This window comes from Mus musculus, chromosome 7, assembly GCF_000001635.26.
Source record: "Mus musculus strain C57BL/6J chromosome 7, GRCm38.p6 C57BL/6J".
NCBI lineage: Eukaryota > Metazoa > Chordata > Mammalia > Rodentia > Muridae > Mus > Mus musculus.
Window position 1 is genome coordinate 44,532,731 of NC_000073.6, and position 16,466 is coordinate 44,549,196.

At 56.6% G+C, this 16,466-nt stretch overlaps 1 protein-coding gene and 1 non-coding gene across 3 annotated transcripts; both read right to left on the reverse strand.

Moving 5' to 3' along the window:
* Positions 1-13: 13 nt before the first annotated feature.
* Positions 14-16,085, reverse strand: Pold1 (polymerase (DNA directed), delta 1, catalytic subunit). Of its 2 annotated transcripts, none has more exons than NM_011131.3 (27): positions 16,025-16,085; positions 10,511-10,706; positions 10,035-10,148; positions 9,374-9,520; positions 9,169-9,294; positions 8,924-9,092; positions 8,760-8,841; positions 8,545-8,674; positions 8,114-8,280; positions 7,795-7,899; positions 6,632-6,772; positions 6,324-6,434; positions 6,043-6,234; positions 5,874-5,962; positions 5,597-5,713; positions 5,262-5,375; positions 4,878-5,025; positions 3,201-3,296; positions 2,969-3,106; positions 2,287-2,462; positions 1,834-1,986; positions 1,655-1,757; positions 1,155-1,287; positions 954-1,067; positions 643-695; positions 474-571; positions 14-164 (listed from the first exon to the last, which is right to left on the reverse strand). In NM_011131.3, the coding sequence occupies exons 2-27, from the start codon at positions 10,704-10,706 to the stop codon at positions 59-61; spliced, it is 3,318 nt and encodes a 1,105-aa protein (NP_035261.3). In that variant the 5' UTR covers positions 16,025-16,085; the 3' UTR covers positions 14-58. The 2 variants fall into 2 exon arrangements, with proteins under 2 accessions (NP_035261.3, XP_030098080.1); XM_030242220.1 differs by lacking the exon at positions 16,025-16,085 and adding an exon at positions 12,083-13,297.
* Positions 5,376-5,448, reverse strand: Mir7053 (microRNA 7053). Its single transcript, NR_106020.1, has one exon. It is a non-coding gene; the product is annotated as a microRNA 7053 (primary transcript).
* Positions 16,086-16,466: the final 381 nt, after the last annotated feature.

The following is a 16,466-nucleotide window of genomic DNA, read 5'->3' on the forward strand; positions in this document are numbered from 1 at the left end:
ACCACAACACACAGCCAGTAGCAAAAGATCTGAACTTTATTCCTTGTCCCGTGTCAGGTCACCAGGCCTCAGGGCCGGGCGGTCCAAAGCGCTGCAGCAGCCGTTCCTGGTCTTCCAGGTCCTTGCGCACCTTCTTGCGCATGTAGAAGATGGGACAGTCACGGCTGCGGAGGATGGTGGTCAGGGGCTGTTCCCAGGACTTTGACCCCTTCCTGCTGCCCACCCAGGGGAGGGGGCTGTTTGCTTATCGGGCATAGGGAAGCCGATAACAGCAGTACCCCTAGAGGTAGACAGCTGTATATCAGCTGTCACCTGGCGTGGGAACCCGCCCCGCCCGCCTGTTCCCTGGGGAAAGCCCGGCCCCACCCCGGGGGAGGCTAGGCAGAGACCAAGCCCAGGCAGACCCTGCCCATTCTGCAGTGAGGTCCCACAGCTGGGTCAGGAGTCTGATGGCAGGAGGGGGGAGGGCACACCTGGTACAGATGACGTCCTCATGCAAGCTGCCCTGGCAGCGTTGACACTGTGTCCAGAGGCGAGAGAACCGTTCTTCCAAGGCATTCAGGTGTGACACCTGGGGACACAGTGGCTTGAGCAGGGCTGTTCGGATCAGGCGTGCTCCAGCTCCCTCCCTGCCTCACTCACCTCCTTCTGATAGAGCTCCGACTCCCGTGGCTGACAGAACTTACACACGGCTCCTGGGGGTGGGGTGGGTGAGCACAGAGGTATTGGGACCAAGCCAGGTTCTAGTCTCCATCCCTGCATCTCTTCTCCACCCGCTGCCCATCCCGGCTTCTGAAAGTCCCCAGAGGCAAGAGAACAAGGGCCCAAGTGTGTGGGGAAAACTCCCCTGGGGAACCCCGGGGCAGGCGAGGACCCTCCGCTGGAGTGCAGGCAGAATGGAGTCCTGTGGCAGGGCCCGACCAGTGGGTATAAGGGCTGTAACTCGGTCTCACCTTGATGGTCGATTACGGAGCGGCAGCCAATGCAACAGTTGCGGCGCTTGGTGAAGGCCAAGAGGCCGCCCACCTTGCTGGTGAGCACAGTCTTGCATCGTGTGTGGTCACCGCCTAGAGGAGGGAAGCTGAATGGCCTTGTCCCTGCCTCCGCCTCGGCCCCTTTCCCCGCTCACACTCCCTCCTGGGCGGTCCACTTACGCAGCAGCACAGACTCTGCACGGCCCTCACCCAGGATGGGCTCAAAGATGCGCAAGAGCGGCTTGGCCAGCTGCTGCTCCAGGTAGTACTGAGTGTCGATGGGCAGGCTGTGCTCCAGCACAAACAGGGGGTCCTGTGGGCAGGCCAGGGTCACCAATGGCTGCAGAGGGGCATGGGCTAGGGGCTAGAGAGCTACACACTGTATCTGCAGGCTCTGATAAAGGGGTGGGCCTGGAACTGTGACTCGGGTCTGGGTGGGGACCCTCAGATCGCCAAGAGTTAGTTTCCCCATGGGAGAAGGGCCATGGATAGGGTGCAGGGGTCAGAAGCATCCAGGCTTGGAGATGACAAAGACAAATAGAGTTGGCAACCCAGGTGGGGAGGGCGCAGCAGCCAACTCTGCCCAGGGAGGCACTACACTAAGTATGGCCCAGGGGCATGGCCGCCCCAGGAAAGCAGAAGTGAAATTCTGGGAGGGGCCCAGCCCAGGTGGGCCTGACCTCCGACTTCATGTAGGCGGCCACACCCTTAGCAGCACCAATGATCACATAGGGGACTCGGTCACCCAGGCTGGGCGCACTGCCGGGGTCGCGCTTCCTCATCCTGCGGATAAGGGGGTTGGATGAGGTTTGGGGAGGGTGGAGTGGAGCCAGCTGCAGGAAGCTGTGTGGCTGCCCACCTCTCAGCCAGCTCCACGTGAGCCTGCTTGCCAGCATAGTCTGCTGCTGCGCGGGTCAACTCTTTGGTGATGACCAGCTGGGAGATGTCTATGCGGTTGCACAGCAGGTCCGAGATGACGTCCTTGGCATGGGCTACTGCCCCATCAGGGTCCCTGAGAGAGAGAGGGGGGAGGGAGGATGTCCACAGGCACTACGGGATGGGGATGCAACTTTTACCAGCTAGGATCTAGGCATCTTGCACTCTGGGCTGACACTGGGGTTGGGGTTAAGTGCAGAGGCGGGAAAGGCCACAGGCAGTCACAGCTGCCAGCCTGATTTACCACCGCCCCACCCCTGAGCCACCTGGGTTCCCAAGGTATGAGAGGCCCCTGGGTCTGCAGGAGGCTGACTTCTTGGCCTAGGTGGGACAGACACAGACACACACACACACACACACACACACACACACACACCGGTCCACGAGGATCCGGCGCAGAGAGGATGTAACGAGGTTGGCCACCAGGGGACAGTTGTCCCTGCGCACAGCCTCCAGGCCCTTGCAGTCCATTTTGTCATGGGCATCAGAGCGGGAGGAGAAGAGCAGGCCAGCATAGCGCTTCTTGCTGATGAGCAGGTATGGGAAGTAAACCTGCAAAGGACCCATGGGCGGAGCCTGTGCACATTCCTCCATGGCCTGTGCACATTCCTCCGCCCCGAATCCCGAGACCAGGAAACACAACAGGCAAGGAATGAATCCCAAGAAGGCCCAGCACTCTCCAGCACCCCAGAAACCCACTTGACATAATGCCATAGGCCTAAGGCTGGCCCCGAAATTATGAAATCCAGACAGGTGACACTGTAAAGTCTTGCAGCCATGGGAAGAGACAGGACCAAGTGAGCCCTGAGCTGAGATAACCCTGGATGAGAAGCCAGGGGTGTCATGTTTGAGCTTCTGGCGAGAACTGGAGCCACGTACATGCAGACAGATCCAAAATGTACCACTGGTTTGCACAACAGGGGCCTCAGCTACAACCCAGAACACTGCAAGACTCCCAGCCTGGGGACCCCCACACTACTGTACTGTCATAGGAGACCATCACTAATTGATAAGACCCCTAATGTCTCCACTGAGCTGAGTACAGAGGATGCACGCACCTTCTCGAACTCCAGCCGGATGGGTGATGGGAAGTGACTGGATACCCAGTTTGCAGCCTCCCGCCCCAGAGACATTGCTTCAGCCACAGAGGAGACGCCAAACCGGCACATCACAGAGTCCGTGTCACCGTAGACTACCTGCCAGGGTACATGCGTGAGGGATGCCTCTTCTCAACCCAGGAGCTGCCATGGTAGGAAGCCCGGGGACCCTGGAGAGCGGGCAGGCCCTGACCTTGGCGTTGGCATCGTAGCCATTTTCCACGGTGTACTTGGACTCCACAAGCTGCTTGGTTTTCTCAATCATCTGCCGCCCGAACCCAGTGACACTCTGTTAGGGGCAAAACCAGGGAGGATGAGGACACAGAAGCTGGATCCGCTGGGTCGGGGAGGACCCACTCCTGCTACTTTCAAGCATCGGCCTATCAGACAGGACTGCAGCCCCAAAGTGTACGTTCTCAGAGGACAAAGAGCCACCCCACCCCACCCCCCAGGAATGCAGCCAGGGTCTCATACAGAGCAAGCAGAGGCTCTGTCACTGGGTCACACCCAGCCCCTCACTGGAAGCTTGTAAGAAGCGGCTGTGCCATTGAGCTAGACCAGGTCCCCAGTCTTCTTACAGGCCTCTCGCCCCAGCCGCACAGCTTCACAAACGGGTGGAAGTGCAGGATGACATCACTACACCCTGATGTCTGTGCCATTTTACAGGTGGGGATGAGGCTGGCTGGGTACTGGGGCGTGACAGCAGAATGCTCTCTGCCTGCCTGGGTTTCATGAGGTCATGGGACAGCTGAGGAAGCCACATCTGACTTGTCTTGTGTGCATCTGCTCTGCGTTCCTTTTTCCAAATTTTATTCTGGGATGACTCTGTAGCTTGTTATCTCGCCATAAGAGGCGACAGACAGGGTTGTCAGTGGCTCCTTTGGCCTAAGGTCCCAACACCCACCCCATCTCTGTGGGCTGCTAGGAGTGAGGGCAGGCAGGCAGGCAGGCAGGCGGGTGACTGCAGCAGAGGCGAGTCTGGCTAGGGGCCCAGCTCCTGGGAGACACCTGAGTGCCTGGGCATCCTTCCAGGCAATCGGCTTCCCTGAGCCCTTGAGTCACAGCAGAGATCTCTGCTCAGGAGGTGAGGTAACAGGGACTGTGGGATTCTGGGAGCCGGAGCTGAGGCAGCAGCAGCTTCTTCTGTTAGACGCTCAGCCTCTAAACCCTGTAACCCATCCTGTGAAAATCCTGCCACCTTCTTAGGGACATTCCCTAGCTAAATGCCCTGACATGTTACCCCTCACTGTGGAGACAGCCAAGTACCAGGTCTGTGACCAGACAGGGTAGTGGCACCTCAGGCTCCCTTACAATAGGATCAGCCCCAGACCACGCACGGCTGCACCTTAGGCCTCACATTCTCTCACTGCTAATCTGTTTCTGTCTGAGCCCAGAGCTGCCAAGTTGGTGAGGGAGGTGGGGGCAGTTCTTTCCTATTCCTGTTCCAGCTGGTACTGGCTACGGTCCTCACTAGGGTCCTCACACTTGGGACAGAGGCCAACATCAAGTGAGCCACTGGATCCAGTCTGGCCACGCCCCCCACCCCCACCCGCCACAGGGACGTGGGAGAGGTGAGCAGAGGGGCAGCTGCTAGGGTAAGGGTGACCCAGCATCCGGAACACATCCCTCACTGACAGAGCCCTGTAAGCTACTGTACCATAACCATTACCTGACCAGAGTCCCTGTCCTACTAGACTGCGAGCAACGAGCACCAAGGAAAGGTAGTCAGGTCTCTCAGGACTGTACACAGGGTCCAGAGCATGATCTGACATCTGTGGCTCCTGCCATACTGGCATACCCCCTGACTAAACCGACCCCTCAATGCAGGCGGCCAGTAATCCAGCCGCCCATCGGGGTCCTGAGGGCTTACCTGGGAGATCTCCAAACATGGCAGCTTGCCCACCTGGGCACCAGTGAAGCCATATACGGAGTTGGCACTCACTTTTAGTGCCAGTTGCCGGCCGTCCAAGACCTGTCGCCGCAGGGGGTCCGTCTCCTGAGCCAGCTCAGCCTTGGCCCTAGGTGGAGGCAGGATGAAGGCTATTGAAGGGTGTCCAGGTGGCACCCAGGCCTGACTGGAAAGCGGTGCCAAATATAGCTGGATGTGCTGTGCACTGCTCAGAACGTAGGCCCACCAGGCACGGGGTAACACCTGGAAAGGCACCTCATCTAAGGCAGCCACAGCTGCAGAATACCAGGGCTAAGTCAGCACGGGGGAGCTGGGCACTAAGGCGGGGCAGAGCCCACAGCCCACCTCTTGCGGGCACTCAGCAGATTCTCCAGGATCTGGGGCAGGAGGCCCTTCCGTACAGATGACTTCACAAACTCATCCCCAGTGGGTGTCTTGATGAACTCATCTGGTTTAAGGCTGGGGAAGGAGACACAGGAGGCTGGGCTTCCGAACTACCCAGCTCCCCAGTAGCCTGCCTTTCCCCAGCTCCCCCAGGACCTGCTGCAGCCTCCCCATCTGCCGCATCCACAGCCCATCAAATCCCTGACTCTCATTTCCCTGGACCTGATCTTTCAAGTCCGGAAACCAGGGCTCAGGGAGGCTTGGGGGGGGGGGCAGCCTAGATAAAGGCAGCATACCCCAGCTTCTGGGCAGCCCCAGGTCGGAGCAGCGTGGTGTAGCACAGATTATGGGCCATCATGATGGATGGGTACAAGGAGGAGAAGTCCAGGGTGGCAATGGGGACGTCATAGTACCTGAGGGAGAATGGGGGAGTCAGCCCCACACAGCCCCCCACCCCAGGGCCTTTCCTTTTTAACATTCTTACATACAGGGTCTCAAGTCGTCCAGGCTGCCCTTGAACTCCTCCCAGTGCTGGGATGACAAGTGCCCCACTGTGCCCAGCACAGTCCTTACCCTTTGAGGGGCTCAATGACTGTGGCTCCCGTGTAGTCCTCACTGCCCTCGGTCTTCACCACAGGCATCAGCAGCCCCTGGCGCATGGCCTGGAGAAAGGGCGGAGTGAGTATCCGGGTACCGGGTAGGGTGTGCACACGTGTGTGGCCAACCAGGTGCAGTCCCTCACCTGGCGCAGCAGCTGAGACACGACCTTGACCTGCTGGCCCCGGGTGAGCAGGTACCCAAGGGGTACACCCGTGACACGCGCCATCTCCACATTATTCACCAGCACCATAAGGCGCTCTAGTAGTCGGAGTGGCAGAAAGGCGTCCTTCAGGCAGTACACGGCCAGGCGGCGGCGCGTCTGTTCGTTCCCATTCTGGGGATGGGCATGTGGGGTCAGGGGCTCAGTCAGTCAGGGGCTCAGCCAGGAGGGAGGCGGGGAGGGACTTGGTGGAGTGGCGGCACCTGCAGGTCGGTGATGATGCTGTGCTGAACGTCCTCCTTCTGCTCGCCCAGGAAGTGGAAACTCACAGCGTTGAGCGTGTAGGAGCGGAGCTTGTGTTCCCGAAGCAGCACCTGCGCAGGTTGGGGTGGGGCGGGGCCTCAGAGGTGTGGGGAAGGGTATCTCCACGCAACCTCAAGAGTCGTGGGATGGGGTCTAGAGGGTCTGTGGTACTTAGGTGGGTGGGTCAGGGTGCCGCCTCAGGTGGGTGGAGCTTCTGTTTAAGGCAGCGTGTTGGGGGCTGGGGAGGGCGAGTGGGGTTCCTACATACCTGCAGCATATCCATCTGAACGCGACCCACCATGCTGATCACCTTACTGTCCCGCCGGCCGACCTGCCTTGATTGGAAGGAGGAGTCACGGATGTTGGAGCGGAGACCAGTCACGCGGCCCAGGAAAGGGAAGCGGTCCACCTGAGGAGCATGGGGAGAGCCTTGCTGTGGTGCAGACCTGTCAGCTCAACTCTGAATCTAGCCTTAGGCCCTCAGAACAGGGACAGAGACCAGCCATGGCACTCCTGGGTCTGGAGAAGATGAGCTGCAGGCGGAGACTGCTTGGGTGGGACGAGGTATTGATCAGGGACAGAGTTGAGAGCTATAGCCCCGGGGAGACTGAGAGACTGGGGGCCTGATGGGCTATAGGTAGAGACATGGACTATTGGGGGAGGGCAGAGAAGACAACAGGGGCGGCGCTGGGGTACAGTCTGGCAGAGAGAGGGAGTCTTAGAGGAGAGGGGCTGAGGGTGAGGTGCCCAGGACACAATGGTAGGGTCTCCCTGCAGCCAGGCAGTGAAGTCGGCTCTGCCTACTCATCACCAAATGGGCTACAGCTGCAGAAAGCAGGAAAGTGATACAGTGTATCCTGTTCGGGCAGATTCCCCTCTGTGCATCGCCCAGGACCCCTCTTGTAACAGAGCTTGCCCTAGAAAAAGGACGCAGGGAGACTTGACTGAGGCACAGAAGAAAGGCCCAAGCAGATGCAGCCCAGGAAGGCCATTAGAACCAGGCCCAGGAGGGGAGGGCCTGCCTGCCCTCAGGCTCACTAACACCCAGAGGGTCACCTCTGCAGCCTCCTGCACCGGGTAAGTGTGCAGCTGGCTACAGTGGAAGTGTGAAAAGGCTCACTCTTCCCTTTCCATAGCACCCAGCCTTTGCCGCGCTCCAAAGCATGTACCCCTTTCCTCTTCCATGCCCCCGTTTCCCCTTCCCCCTTGCCAGTGAATTCTAAAGGAGGCCTGGCTATGGAGGCAGAGACAGTGACGCAGTGACGGTGATGGTGTGGAGGGCCGGACTCTCAAGGCGCCCGCCTCCTGTCCACAGCGACGAATTTCCGGCTCCAGCTAAAGTGAGGTAACGCACACCTGGACTCCAGAGCAGCCGGCTGGCCCGGGGCAAGGATGGCCTCGAGGGATGGGAAAAGATCCAGCTTCCCTCACCTTTAGGGCCTGTGCCCGAGAGATGAGGTATGGGAGGTCAAAGTTCTGAATGTTGTAGCCGGTGATCACGTCAGGGTCCATGGCAAGGATGAAGTCGGCCCAGGCCTGTGGAGGGGACGGACACAAAGGCCAACCAGGCTGTCTTTACCTCAGCTACCTTCTCTTCAGAATATCCAAGACAACCTCCGCACTTGCAAAAACGCCGTGGAACTCAGGAAAACACACAGCCCAACCCCGAGGACACGGTGTCGTCCTAGAGAAGGGTCACTGGCATGGCTGGGGACACAGGGCAGGTGGCACCTGAGGAGGGAGGACCCACCTGGAGCAGGTCTTCTTCCCGCTCATAGCTCTGCACTTTGGCACCCAGGATGGGGGCACAGGGCCGCAGCGTGAGTGCCAGACGCAAGAATGGCTCCGGCTCCCCCCAGCGCAGCCCCAGAGAACAGATCTGGATCACGGGGTCACGCTCAGGCTCAGGGAAGATGCCTGCAGAGGGGAAGACACAGGGACCTCATTCCTGCTCGTCCCCTGTCCCGGTCCATCCACGGTCCCCACACCTGCTCATCCACAGCCTCTCAGCTCCAGCCCCTGTTCCAGCCACATGGGTGGGACAGCCCCAGGCCCTGGTGCCTTTGTGCTCAGGGCTCTCTCTGTAGGGAGCACTCCTTCCACCCACTCACCCCTCCACAGGGGCCTGGCACATCACCAATGCCCAGACAGAGAGAAGGAGCCCAGGCTCCCGGGACAAACCTTTTCGGCCAGCACACTCGATGTCGAAGCTAAGCACACGCAGGGGTGCAATGCGCTGCCACTGCCCCTCCGGTGGGTGACTGATCACATCTGACCACAGCACGTCCACCTCCAGCTGACACAGGGTGGCCTGGGGAAAGGTAGCGGGTTGCACAAGGTAGGAGCGACATCGGCACCAGGTCCTGGCTCCCCACCCCGCCCCGGGGTGCTCTTACCTTCTTCTCCGCCCTCCGAACGTACTTTCCAGCTGGCAGCTCCAACCAGTTGCATCCCACAATGTCAGCATCCACCATGAACCTGGAAGAGTGGCGTGTCAGTTGGCAAGGGCCGCCTGAGGGGACTGAGGCGGGAGTAGGGCAAAGGGGAGACAGGACAGCACCGGATCTCAAAGTCCACGTTGGCTTCGTAGGGTGCGAAGCTCGGGGTGCCCAGGCCTGGCACTCGGACACCCTGTTCCAGAAGGCGGCGGGCTGGTGCCATAAGGCGGGGTAGTGCCAGGGTGATGCGGAGAAATGGAGAAGGGCCATGACCGTGGTACCCAAACATGCCTGCGGAGAAAGGAGGTTGGCACACACCTACCAGGGCACCCTACCCCCACCCCCCACCCCCCCAGGCCACACTCACTCTCACGGGAGCATAGCTCTATTGCCAGCACTGCCGGCCCTGAGAGCTCCTTCCCACCGCGCTGGTCCCGGCTGATGGCTGCGTTCAGCTCCTGCTGCAGCTCACTCAGGTGCTCGGCCCCAAAACCTGGTGTAGGAGGCCAGTCAGAAGAGCAAAGGAAATTCTGGAGTCCAGGAACAAGGCCCTCAGGTCAGGGAACACTCACCAGGAGGCGCGGGGGTGTAGAAGTAGGGGGCAAAGCCCTGTATGTGGCAGCAGACGGAGAAGCCTTCATCGGTGACCCCAAAGGCCCTCAGTATGGGCACTGAGTTCCGGGATGGCAGGGGCCCTTCTGGCAGGGGTGGTGCTGAGCCTAGGGGAGGGGTCCGAGAACACCCCTCAGGACCGGAGGCCACACTGAAGGATGTCACTGATGCCTCGGGGCCTCGCCCTTCACAGTCCTTCCTGATGCCCTTCTCCACCCAGAGGCAGAGCCAGCATTACAGTGAAATCCAGTTTTTCCCTTGGGGCGCTGAGAATAAAACAGTGGCTGTGTAGAGCTACATCCCAGTGGTCACTGAGGAATTCCAGGCAGGAGCTCTCCCACTGAGCTGTGTCTACCCCAACTCCCCTAGTGGGATCTTCTAATAACGTTTATTTGCTGATGAGTGCGGAGGTCAAAAGACACCTTTGAGAGTTGGTTCTCTCCTTTCACCTTTGTGTGGGTTCCCAGGGTTGGAACCAGGCTTGGTATCATGTGCCTTTACCTGCTAAGGCCAGTTTACAGTCCTCTGAGCCTGGCTCCCACGCTGAGAGGAATGAGGTGAACCACATCCCGCCTGCGTGCTCTGCGGGTGCCGGTGCACCTGCCTCCCCTGCCAACTCACCCACATAGTGGTCAATCTCCAGCTGCTGGAAGATGAGGGGCTCCGTGCTGGGGTCCAGGGCACGTAGGGTGGGCCGCCGCCACCGAGGGTCAATGTCTGCAGTGGAAAACTGCCCTGGATTGAAATGAGAGGCTCCATGAGATGAGAGGTCTTCCACAGGAGCAACTCCCGCTTGATCACAGAGGGAAGTTGGGTGGTGGTGGTGGTGGTCTGGGTTAGGTGGTAGGAAAGCCAGGGGTCACGGACTAAAGCTGAGAAACCAGGAAGTGCAGCCTCGACACTGCAGACAATGAGCTGGGAGAATTACTCAAGTTTAAGGGTTTGAAATCAACTGGCAACAGCAAGAACACCCCTGAAATACAAGCTGTCAGCCAGGAGGGACCCCACTGACACAGAGTCAAAGGAAACCCTTGGTAGATGCGAGCCATCTCTCAGGATCTCTGTATGGGTGGGATGGGTTGGGAGGTGGGGCCTACCACCCACGGTGCCCTCTGGGGGCAGCTGCAGCTCCTCCTCTGCCTCCTGCAGCCGGTTCTCAGCCTCTATTTCCTCCAGCAGTGCCAGGTTCGCCTCAAACTGCGACGGCGAAGGCTCGTCCTCATCCCAGAGGTGCCCTCGAGCCCGCTTTGGGGGCACCCCAGGGCCTGGTCCTTGTCGCCGCTTACAATCCATCTGTGGGCAAGGTGGTGCTCAGTAAGATCTAAGTGGGACCTCATTCCCAGTTCCCTCCCTCTGACCTGGAGATGGCCACATAGCCCAGGGATCGGCCTGTTTCTGAGTCCTCAGTGCTGGACATAATGCACTCCCAGAGGTCTCTTGCCTGTGTGCTGGGAACTGAACTCAGGTCTTCATGCCTGCACAGCGGACACTTTACCCACTCAGTCGCCTCCCCAATCCCTGTACTCATAAACTGACAGCTGACTAGGTGACGGGAGACACAAGAGGAAGCGGGTCTCTAGGAACTTGCCTTTGACAGATGGCTAGGCCCCAGCCTCCCCAACCCCTCAGAACTAGCTGAACCCAGTGACACAAACCGAAGCTCTGAGCCAAACCAGACCTGGCTGTTTCTCTCAGGTCTCTGAGGAGACAACGAGAAGTCTCCAAGGTCTGAGAGAAACCTTTTCTCCAAAACCAAGGCAGGCAGTGCCCGAGGCGTGATATCCAGGCTCTACTTCTGGAATCCACACACACCCATGGATGAGCACAAATCATGACTCCATCATGTGTCGGACAATGGAGTTACTTGCGTGGCTGCTTGTCTCCCCACAGTGTCACCAGCGGGGGACCACTATCACCAGGAAGCAAGTAGACCTGGATGCTTAAAACACTCAGGAGCTGGCAGGGGAGAGGGCTCAGCAGGCAAGAACACTGACTGCTCTTCCAAAGGTCCTGAGTTCAAATCCCAGCAACCACATGGTGGCTCAGAAGTCAGCCACAGTGTACTTATGTATAATAAATGGATCTTTGGGCCGGAGCGAGCAGGGACTGAGCAAGCGGGCCCTGACCAGAGTGAGCAGAAGTCCTAAAAATTCAATTCCCAACAACCACATGAAGGCCCACAACCGTCTCTACAGCTATAGTGTGCTCACATTTGCCTACCAAGCTGCTCACACTGTGGACCACAACCCTAAGTGGACCCAGGACCGCTATGAGAAGCTTGGCAACAGCCGACACCCCAAAGCCAACTTAGAACACAAAGGTAATAAACCCAGGGTTTCTGGCAGTGGCTGCCTTGGCTGTAAACACACAAGCAGCCCGCTTTCCCACTGTGATGCCACCATCTTATGTACTGAGTCAATGTTTTTACTGTAGCCTCTGCTCTTATAGAAATATAATGGGGCTGGTGAGATGGCTCAGTGGGTAAGAGCACCTGACTGCTCTTCCGAAGGTCCAGAGTTCAAATCCCAGCAACCACATGGTGGCTCACAACCATCCGTAACAAGATCTGACTCCCTCTTCTGGTGTGTCTGAAGACAGCTACAGTGTACTTACAAATAATAATAAATAAATCTTAAAAAAAAAAAAAAGAAATATAATGGATCAATTACCAGAAACAGAGAAGGACCGTGTTTTCCTGCTGCCCCTCAGCACGCTCTGGTTTGTAGTACGTTAGAATGTTATAAAAGATGACTGTTAGCAGGGCAGCCATCCATGTTGCTGTGAACAGTCCCTCATACCTGCTCTATAAGCAGCCTGACTAAACTCACTGGCTTAAAAGAGGGGGTGGAGTGGGGGCACACGACCTGTGCTGAGTTGTGGTAGTGGTACACACCTGGAGGCCAGCCTGATCTAGAGTGAGTTCCACGACAGCCAAGGTTAGAAAAACCTGTCTGGGGGGGTGGGGGTGAGGGTAAGGGGTGTTTGTTTGCTTAGAGGTAACCATGGTCCAGCACCTGCTACACCATGCTGTTGTTCCTACAATACAGCACATAATAAAATGAGGTTGGACCGAATCCCTAGTGATGGGCTTGTGTACCTATGCTCCAAGGAAATTGGGAAAACATCCGAACTGGCATGTGGTATGCACCCAGGCCGACTTCACAGCGTTTGTGTTAAGACCTGAAGTTCTTATGAGACTGAATAAAACAAAACACACAACAGCAGAGCCTGCAAGGGTCCCATGTGTGCTGTGTCTGTGACAGGGTCAGCATGCTTTCCTTATGGAGGGACAGTCACCGACATTGTGTCGAAGGCACATGCGCAGTCAGAAAAAAAGAACATAAAACTTTTTGTTGTTGCTGTTTGAGAGTGGGTTTCTTTATGTAACCCCAGCTGTCCTGGAAGTCAAGAGATCCGTCTGCCTCTGCCTCCCAAGTGCTGGGATTAAAGGCGTGTGCCATCATGCCCGGCTTATATACTTTTTTAAGTAATTAAAAGTAAGATCTTGTAAAGAAAACACAAGGTTCCTTTTGTTCCCAGCACCAGCAAACAACTGTCTGTAAGGCCAGCTCCATGGCTCTGCCGCCCTCTTCTGGCCTCAGGGGAATCTGTGCATGCGTGTGTGCGCGCGCACACACACACACACACACACACACACACACACACACGCAACTAAAAAGAAAATTCTTGGGGCTGGTGAGATGGCTCAGTGGGTAAGAGCACCCGACTGCTCTTCCGAAGGTCAGGAGTTCAAATCCCAGCAACCACATGGTGGCTCACAACCATCCTTAACAAGATCTGACTCCCTCTTCTGGAGTGTCTGAGGACAGCTACAGTGTACTTACATATAATAAATAAACAAAAAAAAAAAAAAAAAAAAAAGAAAATTCTTGGGGGCTGGTGAGGTGGTTCAGAGCACTGGCTGCTCTTGCAGAGGACCTGGGTTCGGTTCCCAGCACCAGCTCATCAGTAACTCCAATTCCAGAGGATCTGACAGCAAGGGTTACTACAGGCACTGCATGCACATTGTGCTCGTATGAACACACAGGCAAACACTCCAAAGTATAAATAAATCAATCTTAAAAAGCTCTTGGACCAGAAACCTGCTAGCTTCTAGAGAGTGAGGAGACTGTTGGTATCTGAGGATGTATGGAGGAATGTTCTGGATGGAGTTTGCCTCCCACACACTTGTGCAGTTGACTAAATAGAAATCACACCTCAGTCAAAAACCACAGGTGTTAAAAGCTGCAAGCAATTCCTTATGCAAGGGTTGACCCTAATAGGTCAGGGCACATGAAGAACCTGATTTTACAAGGTTATTTCCGGTACCATTGTTTAAAATCTCTAAGGACTGGAAACCACCTAAATGTCCTCCCCAGGGGGACAGTTTCAAGAGTCCCTTAGTACTATTCAATGGAGTACTATGCAGCTGTATAAAGAAATGAGGAAGCCATACGATAATGTGAAAGGTCTCAAAGAGGCTTTGTCTCTAGTAGGTAAATCAAGGCGTGGAATGGCCTGCTTCTACTTTTGTTTTATATTTTAAAAAAGACAAAGACATCTAAAGAAAGGATTATCCTGCGGCTAGTTACCTGGGAAGCCTAGATGGGAGGATCGTGAGTTCAAGCTTAGCCCCACACTGTATTGCAAGATCAGATTTTAAAAAGCTGGGGGGTAAGGCTCTGTGTTTGGAGTAGGGACTGCAGGTGCCCTGCCAGTCTCCTAAGTATAGGAGAAGCCAGTCAAGGAAAGGCAGGCAGGACCTGCACTGCCCCATGTCGAGCTGGCAGATCAGGTCCCTGTGCTGATGCAAGCAGATGCTGCTTTTAGGGGACCCTGGGTAGGGTGCTGGTGGTGAAATATCATGCCAGCTACAACTTCCAAACAGTTCAACCAAACACACAAGTTCACGCGCTGCACTAATAAAGCTGCAGGACACCACTGAGGACCACTGACATGGGGACATGGCTTTGCACTGCACAGAAAATGAGCATCCCTCCATCACCAGGTCAGGAAGCATGCGCGCGCGCGCGCGCACACACACACACACACACACACACACACACACACAGCTCCGGAAGGAGGCGGGGGAAGCAGTGGAGCTGGCTCCCACAGACCAGAGTGGGAAGGCGGTGCTATGACAAACAGTAGCTTCGCCAGTAAGTCACTCACAACATACCTCCCAGATATAAGCCAATCCATACTGGATCTGCCATTACCCATAATCCAAGCTGTATGCCTCAAAGGCAAATTCAAAGCCAAGTCTGAGCTAGAAAGCCTGAGTCTCAAAAGCCAGTAGAGGTCTGGGGGTTTAACTCAGCAGGGCTCAATACTGAGTCCCACCCCAACCCCTCACTGAGGGATTCTAGGCTGTACCACTAACTACATCCTGGCTCTCTTATTCATTTTGAGACATCATCTCACCAAGCTGCCCTAGCAGGCTTAGAACATGCCATCCTCCTGCCTCCAAAGGCTGAACAATTGTTTCATGTCACCTCTCCCAGGGCTGCCAGATCCAAGGATTCCTGTACCTCTCCTGGAGGGGTGGCCCCTTAAGCTCCTCCACTCCCACAAACTGCTTCTGTCACCTCAGTCTCCCCTTTTCCCGGACAGGGATGTTCTTGGAGGCACAACGTTCCCATTCCCCTCAGGACAGTCAGACCCAGGTGCAAGCCCCACTCGCTAGAGGGATGCTCTCTGAAGCTGCAGCATCCTGCAGGACAGCTGTCTTCACTCCCACTCCCGCTGTGGTGATGGTGGCACACTAAAACAGTAACCATTCATTTTCCCCAGGGTACCTCACACACTGCCAGCTTCACACCTGGCTCCTCCCCTGGGACCCTGCAGTGACAGTTGCTCTGGGACTGTGGGATATGTCTCACCTCCCCCACCAAACACCAAACTGGGTAAGCAGACTGTCCCATCTAGTATCAATTTGCTTGTTCTATTTAGTATATAAAGCATCACATGGGGCCCGATGTGACAGCGGAATGGATATTTGAGCTTGTTGGCCAAGCTGAACAGCCTGAGTTAGATCTTAGGGAATCCACATAGCGGAAAGAGACAACGCCACAAAGTTGTCCTCAGATCTCCACGTGCGCATCATAGCGCACGCACTAAGAAAAAAAGAAAAGGCTCTAAGGCATTACTTTTCCTCCCATTCCTACTTTTTAAAAAAAATTTGGGGTTTTGAGGCAGGGTTTCTCTTGTGTATCCCTGGTTATCCTGGATCTCACTCTGTAAACTAAACTAGCCTCAAACTCGGAGATCCGCTTGTCTCTGCCTCACGAGTGCGGGGGATAAAAGTGCGCCACTATTCCCGGCTCATTCCTACTTCTTGCTGGACTTTCTGATACCGTCGCCTTGTCTCTCGAACAGCGGAACAGGCACCAACGCCCTGCACCTCCGGCCCCTCCCTCCTGGCTAGCGTGCACGCCGCTGAGCCCACACCCGGACAGTCCAGCGCACCCCAGGTCCTAAGCTCCAGGGGATCTGTCCTTTGCATTGCCAGCCTTGCTCTATCCTTCCCCCAGCTGCAGACATTCTGCGAGCACTCTGCTCGAGGCGTCAGCTGCGCGACCGAGCGCCCCATACTCTTCTTCCTTACTTACCGCCTCAAACAGCTTTTCCCGCCACAAGATACGCCGCCGTGACCCCTGAACCCTCTGCGCGCAGGCCCAGAGCTGCGGCGCGCCCGCTGGGTCCCGCCCCTAGCCCGCTTGGGCGATCAAACCACGTCCCACTCTGGAGGACCCACAACCACGCCTCTCGCAAGTGGCCCCGCCCCATGACGCTAACGGAACAAGGACACGCCCCCAGCATCCTGGCTCTTAGGGGTTTGGCCTGCGGTCCCCGAGCGCCCACTGCAGGAGCGTTAGAAGACTGCCACAGTGGATGCTACCCTGATGCTTTGCTAGAAGCAAGCTTCTTTTCTGTTTTCCTCAGAGTCCCTACACGCCCAGGTTCTTGTATAACTTCTGTTGCCCCACAAATCATTTCCTGACTTATGACACTCATGGCCAGATGCAGTCCTCAGCTTTTGAAAACCTGGCC